The sequence below is a fragment of the Leptonychotes weddellii genome, chromosome 4 (genome assembly GCF_054177405.1).
Source record: "Leptonychotes weddellii isolate Sample4059 chromosome 4, ASM5417740v2, whole genome shotgun sequence".
NCBI lineage: Eukaryota > Metazoa > Chordata > Mammalia > Carnivora > Phocidae > Leptonychotes > Leptonychotes weddellii.
In genome coordinates this window covers 25,342,204-25,367,687 of record NC_138372.1, presented here as the reverse complement: position 1 = coordinate 25,367,687, position 25,484 = coordinate 25,342,204, and the positions used below count along the sequence as shown (strand labels likewise).

General features: G+C 37.2%; 1 protein-coding gene and 1 long non-coding RNA gene across 5 annotated transcripts in view; both read right to left on the bottom strand.

Moving 5' to 3' along the window:
- The window catches only part of LOC102727878 (argonaute RISC catalytic component 3), a 133,014-nt gene that overhangs the window by 37,266 nt on the left and 70,264 nt on the right, over window positions 1–25,484 (bottom strand). For all 4 annotated transcript variants that reach the window (XM_081818088.1, XM_006748486.3, XM_081818089.1 and 1 more), the window contains 7 exons: window positions 19,905–20,039; window positions 15,449–15,536; window positions 15,173–15,320; window positions 14,642–14,761; window positions 11,183–11,305; window positions 10,716–10,849; window positions 7,755–7,939 (listed from right to left, as the gene is read on the bottom strand). In XM_081818088.1, coding sequence (XP_081674214.1) covers window positions 7,755–7,939; window positions 10,716–10,849; window positions 11,183–11,305; window positions 14,642–14,761; window positions 15,173–15,320; window positions 15,449–15,536; window positions 19,905–20,039 — 933 coding nt within the window. The remainder of the gene's footprint in view (window positions 1–7,754; window positions 7,940–10,715; window positions 10,850–11,182; window positions 11,306–14,641; window positions 14,762–15,172; window positions 15,321–15,448; window positions 15,537–19,904; window positions 20,040–25,484) is intronic.
- LOC145721240 (uncharacterized) lies at window positions 6,702–7,747 on the bottom strand. The gene is made up of 2 exons (XR_014144802.1): window positions 7,238–7,747; window positions 6,702–7,016 (listed from the first exon to the last, which is right to left on the bottom strand). It is a non-coding gene; the product is annotated as an uncharacterized LOC145721240 (long non-coding RNA).

Below are 25,484 nucleotides of genomic sequence, written 5' to 3'. Positions count from 1 at the left end.
AATCCAAAAGAATTTTTTTTTTTTTTAAAGATTTTATTTATTTATTTGACAGAGAGAGAGATAGCGAGAGCAGGAACACAAGCAGGCGGAATGGGAGAGGGAGAAGCAGGCTTCTTGCCGAGCAGGGAGCCCGACGTGGGACTCGATCCCAGGACCCTGGGATCATGACCTGAGCCGAAGGCAGACGCTTAACGACTGAGCCACCCAGGTGCCCCCAAAAGAATTTTTAAAAAGCCTCCTGGCGTGTCTGCCTTTGGCTCAGGCCATGATCTCGGGGTTCTGGGATCAAGCCCCACGTTGGGCTGGTGCTCTCTCTCTCGTTCTCTCACTCTCTCTAATAAATAAATAAAATCTTAAAAAAAAAAAAAAAGCCTCCTGGAAGTAGAAAGTGCATGACAGGGGCGCCTGGGTGGCTCAGTTGTTAGGTGTCTGCCTTTGGCTCAGGTCATGATCCCAGGGTCCTGGGATCGAGCCCTGTGTTGGGCTCTCTGCTCCGCAGGAGGCCTGCTTCTCCCTCTCACACTCCCCCTGCTTGGGTTCCCTCTCTCACTCTCTCTCTGTCAAATAAATAAAATCTTAAAAAAAAAAAAAAGTGCATGATACATGGAAATAGTAGGGTTGCATGATACAAAGTAAATATACAAAAGTCAAGTGCTTTCCTAAATACCAAAAATGAACAACTGGAATTTAAAATGAAAAACACAGGGGTGCCTGGGTGACTCAGTTGTTAGGCGTCTGCAGTTGGTTTGGGTCATGATCCCGGGATCCTGGGATCGAGCCCCGCATCGAGCTCCCTGCTCTGTGGGAAGCCTGCTTCTCCCTCTCCCACTCCCCCTGCTTGTGATCCCTCTCTCACTGTGTCTCTCTCTGTCAAATAAATAAATAAAATCTTTAAAAAATAAAAATAAAATGAAAAAGAGTACCATTTATATTAGTACCAAAAGAAAAAAAAAAGATTCACTTAGGTATAAAATGTGTACAGGATCTATACAAAACTAGAAAACTTTGATAAAAGAAATCAAAGAAGCTCTAAACAGATAGTCCATCTTCAAGCATAGGAATACTTAACATTGTTAAGATGTTAATTCTTCCCCAGCCTGACTGATAGATTCAATGTAATCCCAATAAAAATCTCAGCAAGTTATTTTGTGGATATTGCAAACTGATTCCGAAGTTTACATAGGGAGGCAAAAGACCTAGAATAGCTATCACAGTAGTGAAAAACAGTCAGAGAACTGACACTACCCGATGTCAAGACTTACTAAAAAGCCACATTAATCAAGAGTGTAGTATTAGCAAATTGACAGACATATAGACCAACTGAACAAAATAAAGAACCCAGAAATAGACTCACACAAATGCAGTTAATTAACCTTTGACAAAGTAGCAAAGGCAATTTAATGGAGAAAGATAGCCTTTCAACAAATGGTACTAGAAAAAGCAGCCACATGCAAAAAAATGAATCTAGACACAGACCTTACATCTTTCACAAAAACTATAAAACAATTAGAAAGTAATACAGAAGAAAACTCAGGTGACCTTGCATTTGGCAATGAGTTTCTAATTATAACCCCTAAAACATGATCTGTGAAAGAAAAAATTAATGAGTTGGACTTTATCAATATTAAAGATGTTTGGTCTTTATTAACATCAGAAACTGTTAAGAGGGGGCGCCTGGGTGGCTCAGTTGGTTAAGCGACTGCCTTCGGCTCAGGTCATGATCCTGGAGTCCCGGGATCGAGTCCCACATCGGGCTCCCTGCTCAGCGGGGAGTCTGCTTCTCCCTCTGACCCTCCCCCTTCTCATGCTCTCTCTATCTCATTCTCTCTCTCAAATAAATAAATAAAATCTTAAAAAAAAAAAAAAAGAAACTGTTAAGAGAATGAAAAGACAGGTCACAGACGGGGAGAAAATATATGCAAAATACATACATGATAAAGAACTTGAAACCAAAATATACAAAGAACTCTTAAAACTGAAAAATAAGAGGGGCACCTGGGTGGCTCAGTCATTAAGCGTCTGCCTTTGGCTCAGGTCATGGTCCCCGGGTCCTGGGATCAAGTCCCACATCAGGCTCCCTGCTCAGCGGAGAGCCTGCTTCTCCCTCTCCCACTCCCCCTGCTTGTGTTCCCTCTCTCGCTGTGTCTCTCTCTGTCAAATAAATAAATAAAATCTTAAAAAAAAAAACTGAAAAATAAGAAAACTCCCCCAAAGTAAAAGTGGGCAAAAGGCTGGAATAGGCACTTCACTAAAGAAGAAATACAGATGGCAAATAAGCATATGAAAAGATGCTCAACATTATGTGTCATTAAGGAATTGCAAATTAAAACAACAATAAGATATACCATACACCTATCAGAATGGCTGAAATCTAAAAAACTTATAATACCAAACGTTGGAGAGGATGCAGTACAACAGGAACACTCATTCTTTGCTGGTGGGAATACAAAATGGTACAGCCATTTTTTTTTTTTTAATTTTATTTATTTATTTGACAGAGAGAGAGAGAAAGCGAGAGAGGGAACACAAGCAGGGGGAGTGGGAAAGGGAGGAGCAGGCTTCCCACCGAGCAGGGAACCCAATGCAGGGCTGGATCCCAGGACCCTGAGATCATGACCTGAGCCGAAGGCAGTCGCTTAGCCGACTGAGCCACCCAGGCACCCCAGTACAGCCATTTTTTAAAACGTTTATTTAAGTAATCTCTACACCCTGTGGGGGGCTTGAACTCACAACCTGGAGATCAAGAGTCTCATGCTCTTCTGACTGAGCCAACCAGGCATGCTGGTACAGCCACTTTGGAAGACAATTTGGCAGTCTCACCATTTGATAAAGCATTTCTGCTCCTACTTATTTACTAAAGTCAGTTGGAAACTTACGCCTACCCAAAATCCTACACATGAATGTTTATAGCAGCAGTCTTCATAATAACCAAAAACTGGAAGCAAGGTAAAAATAGGGAATAGATAACAAACTGTGGTACATCCATACAATGGAATATTATCTAGCAGTAAAAAGAAATGACTTATCAAGCCACGAAAAGACATGGAGGAACCTTAAATGCATATTGCTAAGTGAAAGAAGCCAATTAGAAAAGGGTACATACTGTATGACTCCCAACTATAAAACATTTTAGAAAAGACAAAACTGTAGAGACATAAAAAGGCCAGTGGTTGTCAGGGTTTTGAGGAGAGGGAGGGAGGGATGAATAGGTGTAATACAGGGGATTTTTAGAGCAGTGAAACTATTCTTCATGATACTGTATGTACATGATGTTATACATTTATCAAAACCCATAGACCTGTCCAACAAAAGAATGAACCTTAATGTATACTGTGGACAACACATTAATAATAATTTATCAGTACTGGTTCATTAAATGTACCACACAATAAAGGATGTTAGTAATATGGAAAACTGCAGGGGAAGGGGTAAGCATGTAGGAACTCTCTATGCAATCAGCTTAATTTTTCTGAAAATCTAAAATTTTATTTTTTATTTTTATTTTTTTTAAGATTTTATTTATTTATTTGACAGAGAGAGAGAGCACAAGCAGGGGGAGCATCAGGGAAAGGGAGAAGCAGGCTCCCTGCTGGGCACGGAACCCCATACAGGGCTCAATCCCAGGACCCTCGGATCATGACCTGAGCCGAAGGCAGACGCTTAACCATCTGAGCCACCCAGGCGCCCCCCCAATCTAAAACTTTTGAAAAATAAAATCGAGGGGCACCTGGGTGGCTCAGTTGTTGGGCGTCTGCCCTTGGCTCAGGTCATGATCCCAGGGTCCTGGGATTGAGCCCCGCATTGGGCTCCCTGCTTGGTGGGGAGCCTGCTTCTCCCTCTCCCACTCCCCCTGCTTGTGTTCCCTCTCTCGCTGTGTCTCTCTCTGTCAAATAAATAAATAAAATCTTTAAAAAGAAAAAAAAATCGATTAACTAAAAAAAATCACTCTGGAAGCAGTGCAGAGAGTGGACTGACAAAGCACAGGAAATGCAGGCAAGAACACCAGTTTGGAGGTTATGCTTTCACTCTCATGAACAGAATATGAGAGTTTGTATTTATTCATATTTTTGCCAAAAATGGGTATTATGATTGTTAGTAAAAACTAACTTATTCAAGGAGTGTCTGGGGACTCAGGCAGTTAAGCATCAAACTCTTGATTTCGGCTCAGGTCATGATCTCAGGGTTGTGGGACTGAGTCTGGGTATGGAGCCTGCTTAAGATTCTCTTTCTCCCTCTCTCCCTCTACCCCTCACCCCTGCATGCGTGCGTGCTGTCTCTCTCTCTAAAGAAAACAAAAAACAACAACAAAAAAACAACTTATTCTAGTTCATATTTCCTTAATGACTAATGAGGCTGAGCATCTTTTCTTTTTTTAAAGATTTATTTATTTGAGAGAGAGACAAAGACAAAGACAGAGACAGAGATAGGGAGAAGCAGGCTCCGTGCTGAGCTGAAGGCAGACGCTTGCTTAACCAACTGGGCCACCCAGGTGCCCCTGAACATCTTTTCATAAGATAACTGACCATTTGTTTTTCTGTTTTATGTCCTTTGTCTATTTTTCAGTTGAGTTGTTTGTTCTCTCCCTACTGATTTATAAATTCTTTGAGTTTAAACTTTGAGTTTAAAATAAATACAGTTTAAAAACTGTATTTTATCACAGCTTTAAAAATATCTTTTGAATTTTATAGCTATCATTTATAATCATTGCATATTATTTCATCAATATACTGTAACTTACTCATTGTTTAAAACCAGTTCTTAATGGTTTTTTAATATCACAGATACCATTATGACAATTTTGTACGTACACACAGATTTTTCTCCATTTTGAATTCTTTCCATTGAACACCTTTCTGTAATTGAAAATACTGAATCACAAACTAAAAACACATTATAATACTTTTGATAGAAACGATATTAGCAATTTATTCTGCTGAGGCGTGTGGGTGGCTGAGTCAGTTAAGCACCTGGGACTCTTAATTTTGGCTCAGGTCATGATCTCACAGTCATGAGATCGAGCCCCCATGTTGGACTCTGCAGTCAGTGTGGAGTCTGCTTGAGATTTCCTCTCCTTCTCCGTCCTCCCACCTGGCTTGTGCGCATGCGCACTTCTCTCTCAAATAAATAAAATCTTAAAAAAAAATTTTTATTGGGGTGCCTGGGTGGCTCAGTTGGTTAAGTGTCTGCCTTCGGCTCAGGTCATGATCCCAGGGTCCTGGGTTCGAGCCCTGCATCAGGCTCCCTGCTCAGTAGGGAGCCCGCTTGTCCCTCTCCCTCTGCCACTCCCCCTGCTTGTGCTCTCTCTGTCCAATAAATAAAATATTTAAAAAAATGTATATTGCCATCAGCAATATATTAAAATTCTAGATTCACTGCATCCTCACAAGTGCTAAATATTATAATATTTAAATACATCTGCTAATTTAGTAACATAAAAGTTTTCCTTTTATTTACTTGTAGTTTTCCTTACCTATTAGTGAAAACCAGCACTTTCTATATATTTACTGGTTTTATTTTTCCTTGAGAAATTCTGGTTTATGTTCTTTGCTCATTAATCTAAAAGGACATAAGGATTTTTTCTTCACAGTAACAGATCTATACAGGTATTTTAATAATAAACTAACCCTTTGTTGTCTGCATTTGCAACAAATATTTTTTAGATTCTACTGGTTTCCATTTATTTATTTATTTGGTTTCCTTTTAATTTTAGTTATATATTTGTGACATACAGAAAACTGAATTTTTATGCAGTAAATCTAACAACTGTCTTTTGTGAACTAGTCTATCATTTCTAAACTTAAATGATTATACTCCATTCAGTAGTCTGAAAATTATCCTTTCTTTGTATTTTTCTACAATTCAATGATTTACGTTTAACTTATTAATCTCACTAAATTTAAATTTGTTTATAAAAATAATAGCTATCATTTGCTGAGTAGTCATTATATAACAGGTACTATTCTAGACCCTGTTTATATATGTAAAAATTTTTTTTTTTTTTTACGATTTTATTTATTTCTCTGACACAGAGAGAGAGAGAGCACAAGCAGGGGGAGCGGCAGGCTGAGGGAGAGGGAGAAGCAGGCTCCCCGCGGAGCAGGGAGCCCGATGCGGGGCTCGATCCCAGGACCCCGGGATCATGGCCTGAGACGAAGGCAGGCGCTTAACGACTGAGCCACTCAGGCGCCCCTATATATGTAAATTTATTTCATCCTTACAACTACCCTGTATAGGTTAGTTATTTTTAGTATCCCAATTTCAAAGATGACAAAACTAAAGCCTAGTGTGGTTAAGTAATTCAGCTAGATCATATAGGTAGTATATCTGGCAGAACCTCGGTCTTATGCAGAATTGTCTGACTCCAGAGCCTGTGCTCCGCCCCCACCCTTAAAGATTTATTTATTTATTTGAGAGAGAGAGAGCAAGAGTGAGAGCTGGTGGAGGGCAGAGGGAGAGGGAGAGAGAGAATCTCAAGCAGACTCCCTGCTGAGAGCAGAGCCTGACAAGTGGCTTGATCCCATGACCCTGAGATCATATCAAGAGCTGGATGCTTAACTGACTGAGCCTTCCAGGTGCCCCCGGAGTCTGTGCTTTTAACCACTATATTATATTGATATTCAAGTTATCTTAATGCAATTTTTATTTTATTTTTTATTTTTATTTATTATTTTTAAAGATTTTTTATTTATTTGAGAGAGAGAGAGAGAAAGAGAGAGCACAAGCAGGGCGAGCATCAAGCAGAGGGAGAGTGAGAAGCAGGCTCCCCACTGAACGAGGAGCCTGATGCGGGGCTCGATCCCACATGGGATCATGACCTGAGCTGAAGGCAGACGCTTAACGACTGTGCCCCTTAATGCAACTTTTTAAAAAATATTTTATTTATTTGAGAGAGAGAGAGACAGAGATAGTGAGGGAGAACACGAGCAGGGGGAGGAGCAGAGGGAGAGGGAGAAGCAGGCACCCCGCTCAGCAGGGAGCCTGATGTGGGGCTCAATCCCAGGACCCTAGATCATGAACTGAGCCGAAGGCAGACGCTTAACCGACTGAGCCACCCAGGCATGCCTCTTAATGCCATTTTATTTTATTTTTTTAAAGATTTTTTTTTATTTATTTAACTGACAGAGAGAGAGACACACAGCGAGAGAGGGAACACAAGCAGGGGGAGAGGGAGAAGCAGGCTTCCCGCCGAGCAGGGAGCCCGATGCGGGGCTCGATCCCAGGACCCTGGGATCATGACCTGAGCTGAAGGCAGACGCTTAACCGACTGAGCCACCCAGGTGCCCCTCTTAATGCCATTTTAAAGAAATCATTCTTTAACCATTGTTTTGTGATGCCTCCTTTACTAAAATTCTTTTTTTTTTTTTTTTTTAAGATTTTATTTATTTATTTGACAGAGAGAAACACAGTGAGAGAGGGAACACAAGCAGGGGGAGTGGGAGAGGGAAAAGCAGGCCTCCCGCAGAGCAGGGAGCCCGATGTGGGGCTCGATCCTAGGACCCTGGGATCATGACCTGAGCCGAAGGCAGACGCTTAACGACTGAGCCACCCAGGCACCCCTAAAATTCTTTTCACAGCGTCTCTTTTGGACTAGTTTGCTCTACCGATTTGTCTTTTTAAAGTAACCATACATGGTTTTAAATACTGTAGCTATTAAAATATGTTTTAATGTTTCAAAGTTTTAGGATATGTTTTAGCAAAATTTTAAAAGGAATACCAAGTACTTGAGGAAAAATGCAATCTTAAGATATTCTTACCATACACTGGTGTCTTTCCTGGCAGGATGACAATAATGAGCTGTAGCCCAGAGTAGGTGTTCTTGAGATGCCGGAACATGGGCTCCACACTGTCTGCCCCCTGCGCGTATTTGCAGAAGCAAGGCTGGCCCTGGATGGGCATCCCTGCATCTTTAGAAATCTTACGCAGCTGGTCCGTGAAACCCCTAGGAGGAGAAATCACTAAAACTAAATCCTTTGTTTAGTCATCCACACCTACAAAGTGGAATGGAAAGTTTGAGAAGTGAATGGAGAATAAAGCAAAGATTTGTATGCTCCATATGTGAAGAGGTCACCAAGACTACTGATATTAAAGGTGGTGGTGGGTTAGTAATCTATTGTGCAAACTAGGAACACTGCTATATAATTATGTGGTATTCTGTAGTTTACAAAGGGCATTCGTAATAGAGTATGCTGATTAAGAGTTCAGTTCTAGAGTTGGCACGACAGGTTTCAATCCTAGTTCTGTTACTTAGTAGCTGTGAAATTGTAGACAAATTCTTCAGTTTCTCTCATCTGTAAGATGGTTACTTCCATTATAGGGTTGGTGTCAATATTAAATGACATAATACATGAACTTAGCAACACTGCCCAAGACATGGTAAGAGCTTCATAAATTTAATCTACTGTACATTTTCTAATTTGATCATGATGACATTCGTAAGAAGGTGGTAAGTGAGGTATTATTCCCATTTTACAGATCAGGAAACGGTTTCAGGGACATTAAGTATCTGACCAATGTCAAATGGTTAGATAAATGGTAGAGTCAGAAGTATGATCTAGTCCAGAATTTCTTTCCACAATATTATGTGTATCTGAAACTAGGATGGCAGAAAAGATTATATTCTCAGAAAAGATTAAAAAAAAATATGAAAACCACATTTAAAAACAAATGAGGCAGGCAGCACTTCAATGAACTTTTAGCCACACTAAAAGCAACAAAAGACTAATAATTCCATATTTAAACAAAATTCTGCATTTAGCCTAAGATAATTGAGTAATGATGTCATGATTTAATAATCACTTTACTTGTTTTTAAAACAAATAACGTCCTAAGTCAAGGATCTGAGTTATCTTTGCTCAAAAATACTCATTCCCTCAGAGCTGAAGTTTATAGGAATTCCCTTCTCCTTTTCCTTATTAGTGTTTAATTCAAGAAGTATGAAGTTGGGTATTTTCAGTCAGCCTGAACAAGAACCACAGGCCGAAAGAGTATTAGAGTCCTATCAAGCCATAAATAACAAATGTAAAATGAAAATAACTCTAAGCTTGCAAAACAATTGGAGATATTTTCTTTGGCCTCTGGAGGTTAAGTAAGATGATCATAGCATTGTAGGAAACTGTCCTTATGACATTTTACTTGAAAGCAGGGGGATAAAAACTTTGGAGCAAAATGTATATTAAGTGAACCTTAAGATACACATTTAGAAATTTGGAGCTAATAAAAAAAAGTGAACAGAATTAAATAGAAAAAGTTTTTTATTTCTCATATGAAGAAGGTAAGGCAAATTCTGAATTGGCTTGGTTGGTAAATTGGCCTCTGTATCTTTCAAGAACTATTCATAATGGGCATACTTTCTAGGATCTATTAGTGGAGAATTAAATTAGACAATAATCATTTTCTTAAGCAAATTAGATTTTGGGGGAGTCAATTTACATAAATAATCACAGTACAACTGTATTTTATGCAGAAAGTGACAAGAGCAAATAGAGAAGATACTGATAAACTAGTATGTTTAGAGTTAAGACAGATTATTTCCAGCATCACAAATCACAGAAGATTGGGTATTATTTAGAGAAGTAGGGATAGGAAGGAGGTATTTTCAGTAATGAGCAGCATGACTGGAAAGAGAAAGAAAAAAAATGCCAGAGAGATAGAGCGAACACAGTGCTTCAGTTTCTTTGTCCAGAATATGGGAAAATAGAGAAGGGGCTTAATTAAGAGGCAGGTGAAAGATTTTCAATGTCCTACTGATTTTTATTGTTATTCTTTGTTAAGAGAAGCCTAAAAATTTTGGGGGGGGGGTAGTCACAAGTGGAGGTGGTACTCTTTCATGACAGCCCAGCTGCTGAACAGGAATGAGAGCAGAAGCCTTTGAGATTGCCAAAGTCTCAAAGACTTGAGGGTCCCAAGGACAGGAGATAGAGAAGAGAAGCCAAAGTGATAAAAAGGAATCAGGAAGGCAAGAATGGAGAGAATGTTAAGAAGGTAGTCAACTGTATTTAATGCTGCACAAATTTTGAGAAAAATAATGGCTAAGGAAAGACCATTAGAATTGATAAGCACAAAGACGTTAGAGATTTCCAGAAGCTAGTTTCAGCAGAGCACTAGGATTTCAAGGAGGGTGAGAAAACAGAAGTCTAGAAGCCTGAAATAAGTTAGGTAAAATGAGAAAATTGACAGATTTTTTTTGTTTTAAATTTGAACAGAAGATTATTGAGCACTTACACGCTGAGGTAAAGAATCTGGGGAACAAGGAAAGTGGTGGAGATGGAGGCCAAATTTTTGGAAGTAAAGAAGTGAAAATGAAGAGTTGTCACTCTTTCAAGGAGCTCAATTGAGAAGTAAGGACCTTCTTTAATGCTCACCCAAGAGGTAGGTACTGTCATCTCTAAAAAGGTGAAAACTGAAGCATAATGAAATCACATAAATTATTCATGGTAATAAAAGCTAGGAATTGGCAAGGCTAGGAATTAAACCTAACCTGTTTGCCATCAAGAGCCAACGATGCTCCTATACCACATAAGCTAGACTGTTAGGGTGCCTAGAAGAACGAGTCAATGACTTGACTAACAAGTTCAGAAATCTCCCTCAAACTTTTGAGAAGAAACATTTTCAGAGGCTCAGTGATTAAATATATCCCATACTGAGGCAACATTAGCTGAGTAGTTTAGAGCTGGAACCCAGGAAGTCCCCCGAACTGAACTAGTGGTGCGCCTTACTTCAGTATCTCTTCTCTGCACTGCCTCTGCGTGGCGAAGCAAGCGATGGCCCACATCTTTATCTCCACTCCTGTGTGAAACTGCTTCCCCCGCATGTCCCATACTCCATGGCTTGGTGTTGCTACTGTCCGATTCTACAGAAAAGGGAGAAAGAGAAAGAAGGCAAGAAAGAAGAAACACTTAACATACAAGTTATTTCACTGAGTTGAAAAGAAAAACATTTCAGACTGCTGAACTGATAAATATCTGATAATCTACATGTAATACACGGCTCTAAATCAATATTACTTGTATTTTTTATCATACAAATCGAAAATTCTAAACTCAAGCAAAGATACCTTGAAACCAAAAAGTATTGTTGGAGCAAAAAAAAACCACTTTCCAAAACTCAGACTTAGCTAGGATGCCCTTCGCTCTGTAAACAGAAACTGTATGTCTGTAATGAAAACGCCACCGAGAGGTTTTACCCGTCCTCCATACTGCAGCATAGGAGCTGGAAGTACACGTCCGGTTACGTGGGCCATTTCATCCCGAACTTTAAATTGAAACTCCTGAACAAATGGATCTGTTTCATAATTTGCACTTCTTACCTAACAGAAAAAATTCATAGTTACTTTCAGAATTCCTTCCAAGCCCCTGCCTCATTCGTCAGAAACCTCCATTTTCTCTTCTTCACGGTGTCCACCATGTTTTGGATCTAGTCAATGATGCCCTAACTACAGGATAGGGAATCTTAACCCGGGTCGACAGATCATGAATGGACTGTAGGAAGTCTGTGAACCTTCTAGTAATTTACAGAAATTTAAATGTATTAGGTTGAATAATAAGAAATTTCAACTATTTACAATCTGTGAAGATGCCAATTTTATATGATTAAACCTAATGCATTTAGGAGAGGGTGGCCTAGAGATTACAGGAGAAATAAATTTCTGACTTAAAAAATGTTAAGAACTTCTAATTAGAAGATCCAGACATGTATTATTAAAATTTATTTTACATAGAGTTTGACAGCAGATATTGATGATCTTAAGGCTTTTTTTCTAATTACTTGATTAACAACTCATAAAATTACTTGAATATTTTCAGAAAAAAAGGGCCATATTATAAAATTTACTTAATGTGATACATTTGAGACAGATAAGAAAGCCAATATGATACAGATGATAATTTTTACATAATATATCTGTAGTTACAAAGATAAAGATTTTTTTTTTTAAGATTTTTATTTATTTATTTGACACAGAGAGAGAGAGACAGTGAGAAAGGGAACACAAGCAGGGGGAGTGGGAGAGGGAGAAGCAGGCTTCCCGCGGAGCAGGGAGCCTGATGCGGGGCTCGATCCCAGGACCCTGGGATCATGACCTGAGCCGAAGGCAGACGCTTAATGACTGAGTCACCCAGGTGCCCCTAGAAAATGGTTGTTGTTGTTGTTTTAAAGATTTTATCTATTTATTTATTTATTTATTTTTTAAAAGATTTTATTTATTTATTTGAGAGAGAATGAGAGAGAGCACATGAGAGGGGGGAGGGTCAGAGGGAGAAGCAGACTCCCTGCCGAGCAGGGAGCCCGATGCGGGACTCGATCCAGGGACTCCAGGATCATGACCTGAGCCGAAGGCAGTCGCTTAACCAACTGAGCCACCCAGGCGCCCTAAAGATTTTATTTATTTATTTGACAGAGAGAGACACAGCGAGAGAGGGAACACAAGCAGGGGTAGTGGGAGAGGGAGAAGCAGGCTTCCCACAGAGCAGGGAGCCCGATACGGGGCTCGATCCCAGGACCCTGGGACCATGACCTGAGCTGAAGGCAGACGCTTAATGACTGAGCCACCCAGGCGCCCCAGGAATTTTTTTTTAATTTAAATTTTTTAGTTAACATACAGTGCAATACTTGTTGATAAAGAATTTATTTTGGGACTCCCGGGTGGCTCAGTCACTTAAGTGTCTGCCTCCGGCTCAGGTCATGATCCCAGGGTCCTAGGATCAAGTCCCGCATCAGGCTCCTTGCTCGGTGGGGAGTCTGCTTCTCCCTCTGCCTGCCGCTCCCCTCTGCTTGTGCTCTCTCTCATGCTGACAAATAAATAAAATCTTAAAAAAAAAAAAAGGATTTATTTTAATTCAGGATAGACTTGGACCTCAGAATATAATTCCTGTTTATAGCATACTATAGTAACTGTGTTTTTCAAAACATATTTACCTGGTCTCAGAGTAAAAGTCAAATGAGGTTACAAAATGAAGGCGGTGTTCAAGTGTTTGAGTAACAATCCATTAAAAAAAAAACTATATAATCTAAATATGTAAAAAGAATCTTTCCACAATAAGCAGGAATGGTTGTTTTCTAAGATTAGGCACTAATGGTTCTTTAAGCTTAAATGCCATTCATTTCTGGTGTGTTTTAGTGTATATTCAGAGTAAGGTTACAAAGAGTAATAACTACTATAAACAAAAACTTGCTGCATGATGTGCTTGGTGTTAAGTTTTATAATTAATTTCCACAATAACCTTATAAATATAAAAGGAGATTTTTTTTTTTTTTTAATAATCCTTACAGAGGTTAAATCTAAAAATTAGTAAAGTTAAATGACTGGCCTAAAAACTATGTAGCCAAGCAAGTGACACGAATCTGAAACCGCGTATGTTCTGATTCTAGAGTTCCTACTCTCAATCACTGCACTAGTCTTCTGGATGCTATAATTGTAGTAACACAATAGTAACAGTAAGTAAGCGAAGAAGATAGACTTTGGACCCAGAGCTGTTAGATTACAAAGCCTGTGCTTTTAGCCATGGTACAATATTATCTCTTAGGAAGAAAAGTTATAATAAATGAGTCAGAAGTAGGTACTGAGATTTTACAGAGACAGTGAGAGGTTTAGCCTCTTATAGGCTTTAAAATCCTGTCATAATAGATCAGAAAAAAATCCATGATGAAAACCAACCCATACTCTCCTAATTAAATATCATATAATAACTTTTATTTATTCTTTATAAAACCATATGGGAAAAAGGCTCTTTTTCCCTGTAATTGGCTTACAAAATGAAAGGACCGGTTCTGTAACCCTTTTATAACAATCTTCACTATTACCCAAAGTCATATTCCTATTTCTAGACTTTTTTCTCTTCACTTGCACAATACAAATGGTATTCAAAAAGAGTAAGGTAAGATCCAGGTGGCTTTTATTTTTCATTTTGCCTTATTCCATCAGTTTTATAAAGTGGTACTGATACTCTTCCTTCCTATCCATTTAGAACAATGATACAGCTCAGAGACCCTACATGATTGGAGCAGTCTCATATTTCTTTATTCATCCTATACAGTCACCAGTCTGATACTGGGGGCTAAGTGATCCCACCGAGTGTTAAGGCTCACTATTGCTAGTCATAATACGTTGACTTTTCTTCCTTTCCCTTTCTTTTTTAGGGAGGTAATAAAGTTCGAGTTCACTAAATTGAAATGTTGGTTCTGAGAGCATCTGCTCTGGATCTAATTAAAGAGATTTGGGTTAAATTAGAAGAATCTAATCCTTCTCTTGGACCCATTAAGGTTTACCCCTAGAACACCACTGGATGACTTCCATGATCCCTTTTAATTTTGATAGTACACTAAATGGTAAAAAGGTATGAGCTGATAAGGACACGGCTCTTTAGTAGTAGCTCATCCTAACTTGTTTTTTTGTGTATGTTTTTTTTTAAAGATTTTATTTATTTATTTATTTATTTATTTGAGAGAGAAAGAGAGCACATGAATGGGGGAAGCAGCAGAGAGACAGGAAGAAGCAGACTCCCCACTGAGCAGGGAGCCTGACTCAGGGCTCGATCCCAGGACTCTGGGATCATGACCTGAGCTGAAGGCAGATGCTTAACTGAGCCACCCAGGAGCCCCTATCCTGACAGGTTTTTAATTCCCATTTCTAGGGCCAAATACTAACCAATCTGCTAATTTCCTCTTGTCTATCTGGCGCAGATCTTGCTGTTGCTTTGATCATAGTGGAAGTCTGATTGTCCGTTAGCTTCTTGATACATCGTTGCCCTGCCACGATATTACAGACCTACAAACAGAAAAAAGTTTTGTACTAGATGTATTTATCTTTAACTCTCATTGCCAATTACATGTAAAATTAAAATTTTAAAACCTACTTCGCTAAACTGCTTCTTTTTAATATCATGTTAAGTAAAATAGTAGTAAACAATGCTGCTTTACAGTATGATTATAACAGGGTAAAGTGTACACTGGATAAAAAGGCTGAAAAGAAGTGTACCAAAATGTTAACAGTGGTTACTTTAGAGTGGTAGGATTGTGGATGAAAATTTCCCTATTATTTCATTATTACAATTTTAAAATAAAATTTAAAAAAGTTCAATATCCAAAATAACTTGAGAGCATGAAGTAAATTATACACCATAAAAAAACCCAAAAGAATAATGAACAAGAGGATATTAAAAAAGCCTAAACACATTACTTCTAGTGGCAGGTAGGTATGCTTCTGTTCCTGCCCCACTTGCAGACAAGGAAGATGTGGGTACTTCAGTTGAAGAGTATACTTTTCTCTAAAATACTGTGCTACTGTTCTCTCCACAGTTTGGCCATTTTCTAACTGTAAAGGAAAGCTGGAAAAAAAAAAAAAGTACACATTAACAACTCTCATCCCATTATGGTGAGCAAAACTCCCAATCCACTAACTACAGCAAGCTGCCTCACATCAATCTCTGCTCTGACAAACACCAGCTTTTCTTACGTTTGATGACTGGCAGGCCTTCTTGTTACATTACAAACACGGTATTTCCGTCTCATTGTTCCACAATGAGTCACTTCAACCTTCAGACCTGTTCCCAACAAGAAAAACTGAAGTTATAAAAATGTCACATGTCAAATATTTATAAAGCCTGTTCACTACTATACAAACTCAAATTCTAAACAGACAGAAAAATCTGTGATACAGGCAATGTGATATTAATAAAGGATTTTATAAATAACATTGCTAGTAAGGATTACAATCATGATAGATCTAATTCCAAACATTTTTTCCCTATCCTATCAAGCTCTACACACTAAAAAACAGAATCATAAAACTTGCAAAAGCCTATAGAACAAGGGGCAAAGTTCACCATTAATTGAAGAAAAAAAAACAACAACCCTGTTTATAATAAATTTAGGTATTTATGCTAGGAGAAGGAAGGAGGAGTGAAAGAGGAGTTGTAATAATTCTCAACATTCTCTATAATTTTCAAAGTATGTGATATTTGAATAGATAGTCATCACATAGTGACTGAAGATTAGAATTTCATGAATCTCAAGAAGGAAGTCCTTCAAAGATTTTTAAAGTAGGAAGAAAAAAATTCCAGGCCCTTTTAACAGAAGCAGAATGACAATTTATTTGAAGTATAAGATAGTGACACAGTTCTCTTACTATTGACTATCAGAAATTAAATGCAACCAAAACAATTCTTAGAGCAGGTGATCCCCACCTTCTTATAGAATCACTGACCCCTTTGAGAGTTTGATGAAAGCAGTAAACTCTCAGAAAACTGGATATACACATAATTTAGCATATGATTTTAGATGTTCCTGGATCCTTACAGCCCATCTGTGGACCACAGGGAAGATCCCAGGCCTGCTTTAGAAAGTGAAGCAATGGTCTTTTAAACCACTGGTGAAATTCTCTGAGGTTAATTTTCTTCTTCTTTTTTTTTTTTTTTAAAGATTTTATTTATTTAATTGACAGAGAGACAGCCTGAGAGGGAACACAAGCAGGGGGAGTGGGAGAGGGAGAAGCGGGCTCCCTGCCGAGCAGGGAGCCCAACGTGGGACTCGATCCCAGGACCCCGGGATCATGACTTGAGCCGAAGGCAGACGCTTAACGACTGAGCCACCCAGGCGCCCTGGGGTTAATTTTCTTAAGCAGTGCTGTCCAAGAGAACTTTCTGAGATGATGGAATGTTCTACATCTGTGCTAATTACTAGCAATGTGTGTTACGGAGCACATTAAATGTGGCTAGTGTGACTAAGAAAGTGAAAATTTATTTTAATTAATTTAAATAGCTACATGTGGCTGGTGCTACTGTATTTGCCAGTGCAATCTTGGAGCTACCTAGAGAAGAGTTAACAAACCGACACAGTGGCCACTGCTTATAGATAAGCAACTCCATTACTATGGCCTAGACTCCTAAGGCAGAAAATCTAGAAAGGAGCAGATGAAGGACAACTTTTAGTTTCCTGATAGTATTTATGGTATTACTTTTGCATTATTTCCCTGTTATATTTGTGATTCCTATTGTGCAGTGATTCTCAACCACAGGCAATTTTGCCCTCCGGGGAACCTTTGGTAATGTCTGGAGACATTTTTAATTGTCATGACTGCGGGGTGCTACTGGCATCTAATGGATGCTAGAATTAGGGATTCTTGGATCCAGGGATGGTGCTAAATATCCTACAATGCATGGGAGAGCACTACCTCCCACCTCAGACCACAACAAAGAATTATCCAGCCCAAAATATCAACACTGGCAAGGTTGAGAAACCCTGCAACAGTGTAACTTATTTTTCTATCAATTACTAACTGTACTACCAAACACAAAGTTCATTCATAGTAATATTTTCTTCTGACCAGCACAAATTAAGATGTTAAATGGACACAGTGTCACTGTACCAGATTGGTATGGATTTTTCTTGAGAAATACTAACTGAATCAGTGGTAAGTAGTTTTTATTAGTAATTACCTTTATAAAACTAAAATTTCAGATTAGAACATTTACTATGCCTCTATATTATAAAGAAGACTAGAAAATAAAATATTATCTAAAGAAGGCCTCATAAGAAGGAAATGTGAAGTAAACAATATGAAGTAACAATATGAAGCAGGATGTAAAAATATTATGTACGGAAATACTATGTTTTAGAATTTTTTTTCTGCTATATACCACTTAGCAATTTTTTTACAAGTCTTCCCCTGAATTAGAGAAGTTACTAGTAAGATTTTAATAGCCTATGAAATAAGTTTTTACCAAAAATAAAGTGGTTCTTTTATAAGCATATGGTACTTTTACCATACACTTCCCTCAGTATTTCTGTTTAACCATGATGAATAATTGTACAAAGGAACCACCCTAAAGTTACTGTTAAATATTTAGATAAAAGTCCCACTGGAACCAAATGAATGTACTAAGGAAATCTATTCATTATATCACACTTTGTATCACTATTTAACAGTTACCATCAAGTTCCTTATGCTGGTTAAAAATTAAGCCCAAATATATAGCACAGAATACATAACTCTGATTCTCTTGAATTTCCATGGTAGGATTACATGATGTATATTAAAGAACTCTCTTTTAAAAAACAACAACAACAAAAACCCCCCCAAAAAGTCAACAAAGCCTTTGTGACTTTGAATGGAGGAAAAAAAATCATCAGTTGGTCAGTTAGGTCCAACTCAGATTTTTCTACCCCAAATCTAGGGTCATAGGTACCTAAGGATTTGACCCAACCCAGGGCTTAGCAAAAAGTTAAAATTTTTAAAAATGGACTAGATAATTCTCTGCCCAGGTCCCTCCCAAAACCCTCCATCCAACCAAAAAAAATTTTGGCTTTAATAAATCAAATATTTAACCTATAAACTTGGCTTTACCTTCACTATAACATCAACTTTATAATGCTTTCTAGTCATTTTTTCAGTCATTTCTTTGGGCCCCTGAGCAGTTGAAGTTAAGATCGAGTCCATGCTCTTCGGGCAGCAGTTGCATCCTTGTTCTGTACATCTTGTATTTTCTGTGATAGAGTGGTGATATGAGTTGATTGCATAGTTACCGCAAAATAATGTAAGTGACTTCATGATATCAGAGGTGGTAACTAAGCAGCAACTCCACTGGAAACCATGGCATTTGGATGATCACACATTAATGGTGGGTAATGCACTAACCTCTCGACAATGCTAACTGTGCAGTTAATACAGATTATGAAAGGACAATGGTATGGTTGCAATACACTAATATATAACACTTTATTATTTTGGCATTTAAATAACTTGAGATAAATGGATGCTCATTTTCAAAGCAGGAAGGATTTTCCTTTTAATGTTTTATTCACAATGACTATCTCTCTCCTGGGTACTGAATGGCAAAGAATGAATGATTATTGGAGCAAGCAGGATGCATTGAGCTATTCTGATTCGGGGAACTGAAAGATGTTCAGGTAACAAACTTCAATGTTTCATTCAAACCAGAAGCTGAAAATTATCCGCAACAGTTAAAATCTTAAATAAAAAAACTACTATTTCTGACTAAGATTTAACACTTAACATAAATAGAATTTATACTACTCATTCTAATTAAAGAATATCTAATTCTTCTTCATGCCTAAATAAAGAACTAAATACAGTGGAGTCACATCTTACTTGAGGATTAGGTTCAAAGCTGTGAACAAGGCAAGAATTTTACACAATCAAAATTACTCTTGAAAAATTCCTTAAATTACTGATAAAGTGTTTGTGTTTGCACATGAAACTGTAAATGTATATTTAAATGTATATAGGAATGTACATTTATATAAAGATGAAATAAATACAATACAAATTTTAGAACACTATTAAAATTACTTTTTCTTATTCTCTCTAAAAGACCATGTAGAGATGAATTTATGTTAGTAAAATATATATAGGATGCAACACCACTGTACAGACTTTAGCTACTAACTAAAATAGGCAAGATCAATGATCAACTATATAATGTACACAAAACAACGAAGTTCCAACTCTGAAATAACACATGAAACATGCTAGCCCTGTATCCATAAAGTTTCAAAGGAATAAAATATTCAACCATTTCAGAAAAATAAGGAAGTCATTATTTTAGAATATGTTAAAATAATGACTCTGGTTCTGACATAACAATGTTTTTGGAATGTTTCCTTTTAACACTATTATAGAAACATTTTCCCATGAGATATTCTTCTTATACCTTTAGCTAGTAACAGCAAGTATTAATGAAAAATTCACTGGTATCAATATTAATTTCATTACTTGGCATTTCTTTCATTCAAACACTAAGATGTAATGGCAATGAATTTAATGTAACATTTTATAATCTATATTTTCACAGATGATGTTATATGAATAGACTTAAAAATTTTTTTTCAATAAAAGTTTGTTGTATTCATGCATTTTATTGTTAAATTGTTCCAAATGCTAATTAATTCACCTTTTATCTCTTTGGTGAATTTTACTCGATGAGAATCAGTCAGAGGTCTTGGTTGCTCATCAATATTATGAATGTCAAGAACTTCACACATGAACTGAATTACAGGTTGTGCTTTGTAGAAGGCAGTGGCAGAAACTGAAAAGAAAAACACAAATAGTACGTGTTAATGTTTCCATAAAAAAATTCAGAAACTTGTGTTCAGTTCCATGGTAATTAACTAATTATAGTTATAGTTATCCTTTATGCATACTGATATATATAAAAAAGCATTGCTGAGTTGAGTAGTTTCAATTTGGCAGCTGTCTGACTAGAAGACAGGCACAAGAACAGAAAAGCTAAATCCTACAGTTTTTATAATCTAGCTTTCTTCATGGGTAACTGAATAATACCATTTTCTGCTACATATACAGAGTGTTCTGGGTATGAGACAAGGCCTGTAAGGGGACAAATGCCAGAGCCCCTTAAGTTGAAAAGGTTAGGTATTATTTCCTAAAGCTTTCTATACCACCCTGGCCTGTTAATCTATTCTAGTGAAAGCTTTCCCTGTCTTGTAGAGAGGTCTGAGAAGACAGTGGTATTATGTTATTGGGGTTAATCCAAACTATAGGAAATAATAAGTAAAGAATATCTGCCCAATGTCATCTAGCTACAGTTGGTCGTTCTCTAAGAGTCAACCACAATGATTTCTTAATCTTGGGCTTCAGAACTGGAAGAGTTTCACCAATGGTTAGTAGATCACCATCACTTATTTCTTAAACACAAACTTACTGGGAGCTATTATGTGCTATAAAGGTACTGGGGATACAATGAAAAGCAAAACCAAAACAGACAAGAAGCTACACACTATCATGTTATTTTTCTGCTTAAAAAACATGTCTATTGTCTGCTGAGCTAAGTGTAAACATTTTATGTGGTGCTCTTTCTCTCCCTCTCCTTGGTTTAAGGATTAAATGTCCTCCACAAAATGTCCCTCACCTCTGGGAGGATGTTTATCAAGGCTTTAACAGTAGTTATCTCAGGATATGTGTGGGTGGTAAGGTTACTATGGATGTTTTTTATTTTCTTCTTTTTAACTTTATATCTTCATTTATTATAATGAGCACATATTACTTTTTCCTTTAATCCAGCATATATGAATGATGTCTCATCATAAAAAATGCAGATATACAGAATAAAGATTCCCTCCCAACGCAACTTCCGCCCCCCAAGTATCTTTAAGAAATAACCATCATTAAGGGGCGCCTGGGTGGCTCAGTTGGTTAAGTGACCGACTCTTGGTTTCCGCTCATGATCTCTGGGTCGTGAGATCAAGCCCTGCATCAGCTCAGTGCTCAGCGTGCAGTCTGCTTGAGATTCTCTGTCTCTGCCCCTCCCCTGGCTCATGTGGGCTTGTTCTCTCTCAAATAAAATCTTAAAAAAAAACAACAACAAACCATTATTAGTAGTTAAGTATGTACATACCCTGCTTTTTTGATATGCCCTTATAAAGATTAGAATGTACATGGAACTTTTTTTTTATTAAGTAAGCTCTCTACCCACATGAGGCTTGAACTCACGACCCTGAGATCAAGAGTTGCATGCTCTGTGACTGAGCCAGCCAGGCGTCCCCATGCAATTTTCTTTTTACATGAGATCAGACAATAAATGTTCCATGATTCGTTTTATTATTTTTTAAATTAACAGTATGTCTTAGAGATCTTTCCATGTCAGTACATTCTTTTTAATGGCCTCATATTATTCCACAGTATCAGTGCATGATAATTAAGTGAATATATACTCCCTTTCCCTCTTAATAAAAAAGAACACAAATGGTAAAACATTAGAAACACTATTCTGGGCTTTGATCTTTTTTCTCATTATAGGTCTTACAGATCAATCAATCAATCTACCTCCCTACCCACCTACCTATCTATGGAACCGTATCATTTTTTTTTACACTTACAGGATATATCATTACATGGATGTACTTCATGTCCCTAATGATGGATCAATAAGTTGGTTTTAATATTACAAAAAATTTTCCAACGGATGTCCTAATATATATTTTATTTGCCTGTGGGTGTGTCTGCACATGTGCACATCCATGAGTACTTCTGTAGGGAAGATTTAAGAGAAAACAGTACTCATTGCTAAACTTCCAACCAGATAAACTTTAGAATCACCTCCACAGTTTCTAACTAATAAAAAAAAGAGATTGGGCGCCTGGGTGGCTCAGTTGGTTAAGCAACTGCCTTCGGCTCAGGTCATGATCCTGGAGTCCCGGGATCGAGTCCCGCATCGGGCTCCCTGCTCAGCGAGGAGCCTGCTTCTCCCTCTGACCCTCCCCCCTCTCATGTACTCTCTCTCATTCTCACTCTCTCAAATAAATAAATCTTTAAAAAAAAAAAATAAAAATAAAAAAATAAAAAAAAGAGATTGATAAGATTATTTTAGCATTCTATTTCTTTTTAAGTTTTATTTAAGTAATCTCAACACCCAAAGTGGGGCTTGAACTCAATACCCTGGGATCAAGAGTCGCATGCTCTTCCAACTGATCCAGCCAGGTGCCGCAGATTGTATTAGCATTCTAGATATCTTACTCAAATCCATAGTAGTTTCAAAAATGTATACATTGGAGCACCTGGGGGGTGAAGTTGGTTAAGCACCCAACTCTTGGTTTTGGCTCAGGTGGTGATCTTGGGGTCGTGAGATCAAGCCCCGCCTTGCTTCCATGCTCAGCAGCAGAGTCAGCTTGAGCTTCTCTCTCCCTCTGCCCCTCCCTACTGCATGCTCACTCTCTTTCAAATAAATACATCTTAAAAAAAAGTATACATTATATTATTCTATTAAAAACGTGAGAATATTTTCATGTATTAAAAAAACAGCTGACAGGATACGTATCAAAATAAGCATATACTGCTTCTGGGTTAATTTTTTAAAAGTAAATAGGTAAAGGAAATAAAAATATGGTAAGTAACATGCTTATTTGCCTTTCCTTTAATCCTTCAGGTAAATTTTCTTCACTAAACTGCTATAATATTAGCATTCACAACTAATGTGTCTTACATCACTGAATTGCAACTACTAAACAAACATTATTTATCCTTTTTAACATTCTTCAATTATTTTTCCCTACTGTTTACACCACTGTGCTTCTAATCATTTTACTGTTTATCATCTTCTCTACAGGAATGTGGGCATTTCAGATGAAAATTAAAGTTAATTAAAAAAAAAGTCCTAACAAAAAATGGGTTGAAATCAGTGAGTACACCTGAATTAGGAGTGAATTTCTTTTTTTTTTTTTTTTTAAAGATTTTATTTATTTATTTGACAGAGAGATAGAGAGAGAGAACAAGTACGCAGAGAGGCAGGCAGAGGGAGAGGGAGAAGCAGGCTCCCCGCTGAGCAGGGAGCCCGATGCGGGGCTTGATCCCAGGATCCTGGGATCATGACCCGAGCCGAAGGCAGCCGCTTAACCGACTGAGCCACCCAGGCGCCCCTAGGAGTGAATTTCAATGAGCAAAGATCTGCTTCTCTCTGCTGAATCCTTAACATTTTATAAGCCTAAGTATATAGGCATTTTATTCCTTCTTGCCCTTTCAAAACTAAGCTAATTTAATGGAAAAGAAATGTTTATGTTTAAAATTTAAAGAAATCTATTAACAAAACATACCCCAATAACTTATTAAAGGAAATAGCATACAACCATTTCTTCAAATGATGGTCCAAAAAAAGCATTATATAAAATTCAACACCACAGCTAATACTTCTACTTTATCAGGACCAGAAAAGAATTTCCTTAATTTGATAGAAGTTATCTATCAAAAATCTATGGTAAATTAAACTTCATTTATTAGAATGTTCTAGTTAGTGCAGTAATACAAGTTAGAGAAATAAAAGGTAAAAAGACTAGAAAGGGAAAATTATTTTTCTTCACAAATATGATTATCTACATAGAAAACCCAATAAAATCTACAGATTTTAGAGAATTAGAGAATTAATGAGAGTTCAGCAAGGTTGCTAGGCTTAAGATCAATATATGAAAATAAGTTACATTCTTGTATATACTGGCAATCAACTTAAAATGTAATTCAAAAAAATACAAGTTAAAATTACAACAAAAAACAGTAGGACTTGGGATGAAATCCAAACAAAATATGTATAAGACCTAGAGAAGTAATAGGTATCTTTTTTGGGGGGGTGGAGAGAAGTAATAGGTATCTTTACTATTGGAAAATATTACAGAAGATTTAAAAAATGGAGTAATATACCCTATTCATGTAAGTTATTCCCAAATTAATCTGCAAATTCAAAGCAATTTCAATCAAAATACTGACAGGATATAACCCCCTTGCCCTCTGGAAATTAAGAAGCACATCCTAAAATTAACACAAAAAAGCAACGAAACAAGAATAGCCAAGACAGTTTTAAAGACTAAGGTCTGTCCTATCATTCATCAAGATTTATTATAATCCTATTCAAGTCAAGAGACTGTGAGGATACACAGACCAGCAGAACAGACTTGAAAGCCTTCGTCACACTATATACAAATTCCTATTCAGAGAACTAAATATGAAAAGAAAAATAAGCATTTAGAAGAAAATATAGAATATCTTTATGATCTTGGAGGTAAGGTTTGTTTCTTAAACAAGATACAAAAACTACAAACCATTGAAACTATAAAAATTTTTAAAAATATATAAACTATAAAAAACTATAATTAAAAAAACTATGAAAGAAAACTGTAAGAAAGAAACCCACAAAGCAAAACAAACAAAAAACAACCAAACCCCAGGCTATAGATTGGTAGAGAACATGTGTAATACCTGTAACAAATACTTTCAAGAATATGTAATGAGTTCCTAAAATCAAGATAAAACAAATAAGTGGCAAATGACATCAGCTGGCATTTCATAAAACAGAAACCTAAATGTCAAAACACATAAATCTTCCTGAATTATCTTATGTGTAATTAAGGAGATACACATAACAATACTGACCTATCATTTTACACCATTCAAGATGGGCAAAGAATTTCAAGACCTAGAACACAAACTGACAAGCCAATGGAAAAATGAAAGCTCTTGTACAAACTGTAGGGATATAAACTGATACAGTTAGGAGAGAAAACAGTAACATATAATAAATTTGAAGATATGCTTAATTTTTAATCCATCAGTTCCACTATATTGAAATACACTCTAGAGAAATTCCTTATCTGCAAAAGGAGGCATGAGTAAGAATGCTTATTGTAGATTGTTTTTAATAGTAAAAAGAATGGAAACAACCAAAATATCCATTAGTAGAATGGATAAATTTGGAGTATATGCATATAATTAAAATTGACTAGGCAGCTGTTAGAATTCAGATAAATAAAATTGAGAAATAAAATACAGATACTATTGGGCGCCTGGGTGGCTCAGTTGGTTAAGCGACTGCCTTCGGCTCAGGTCATGATCCTGGAGTCCCGGGATCGAGTCCCGCATCGGGCTCCCTGCTCGGCAGGGAGTCTGCTTCTCCCTCTGACCCTCCTCCCTCTCATGCTCTCTGTCTCTCATTCTCTCTGTCTCAAATAAATAAATAAAATCTTTAAAAAAAAAA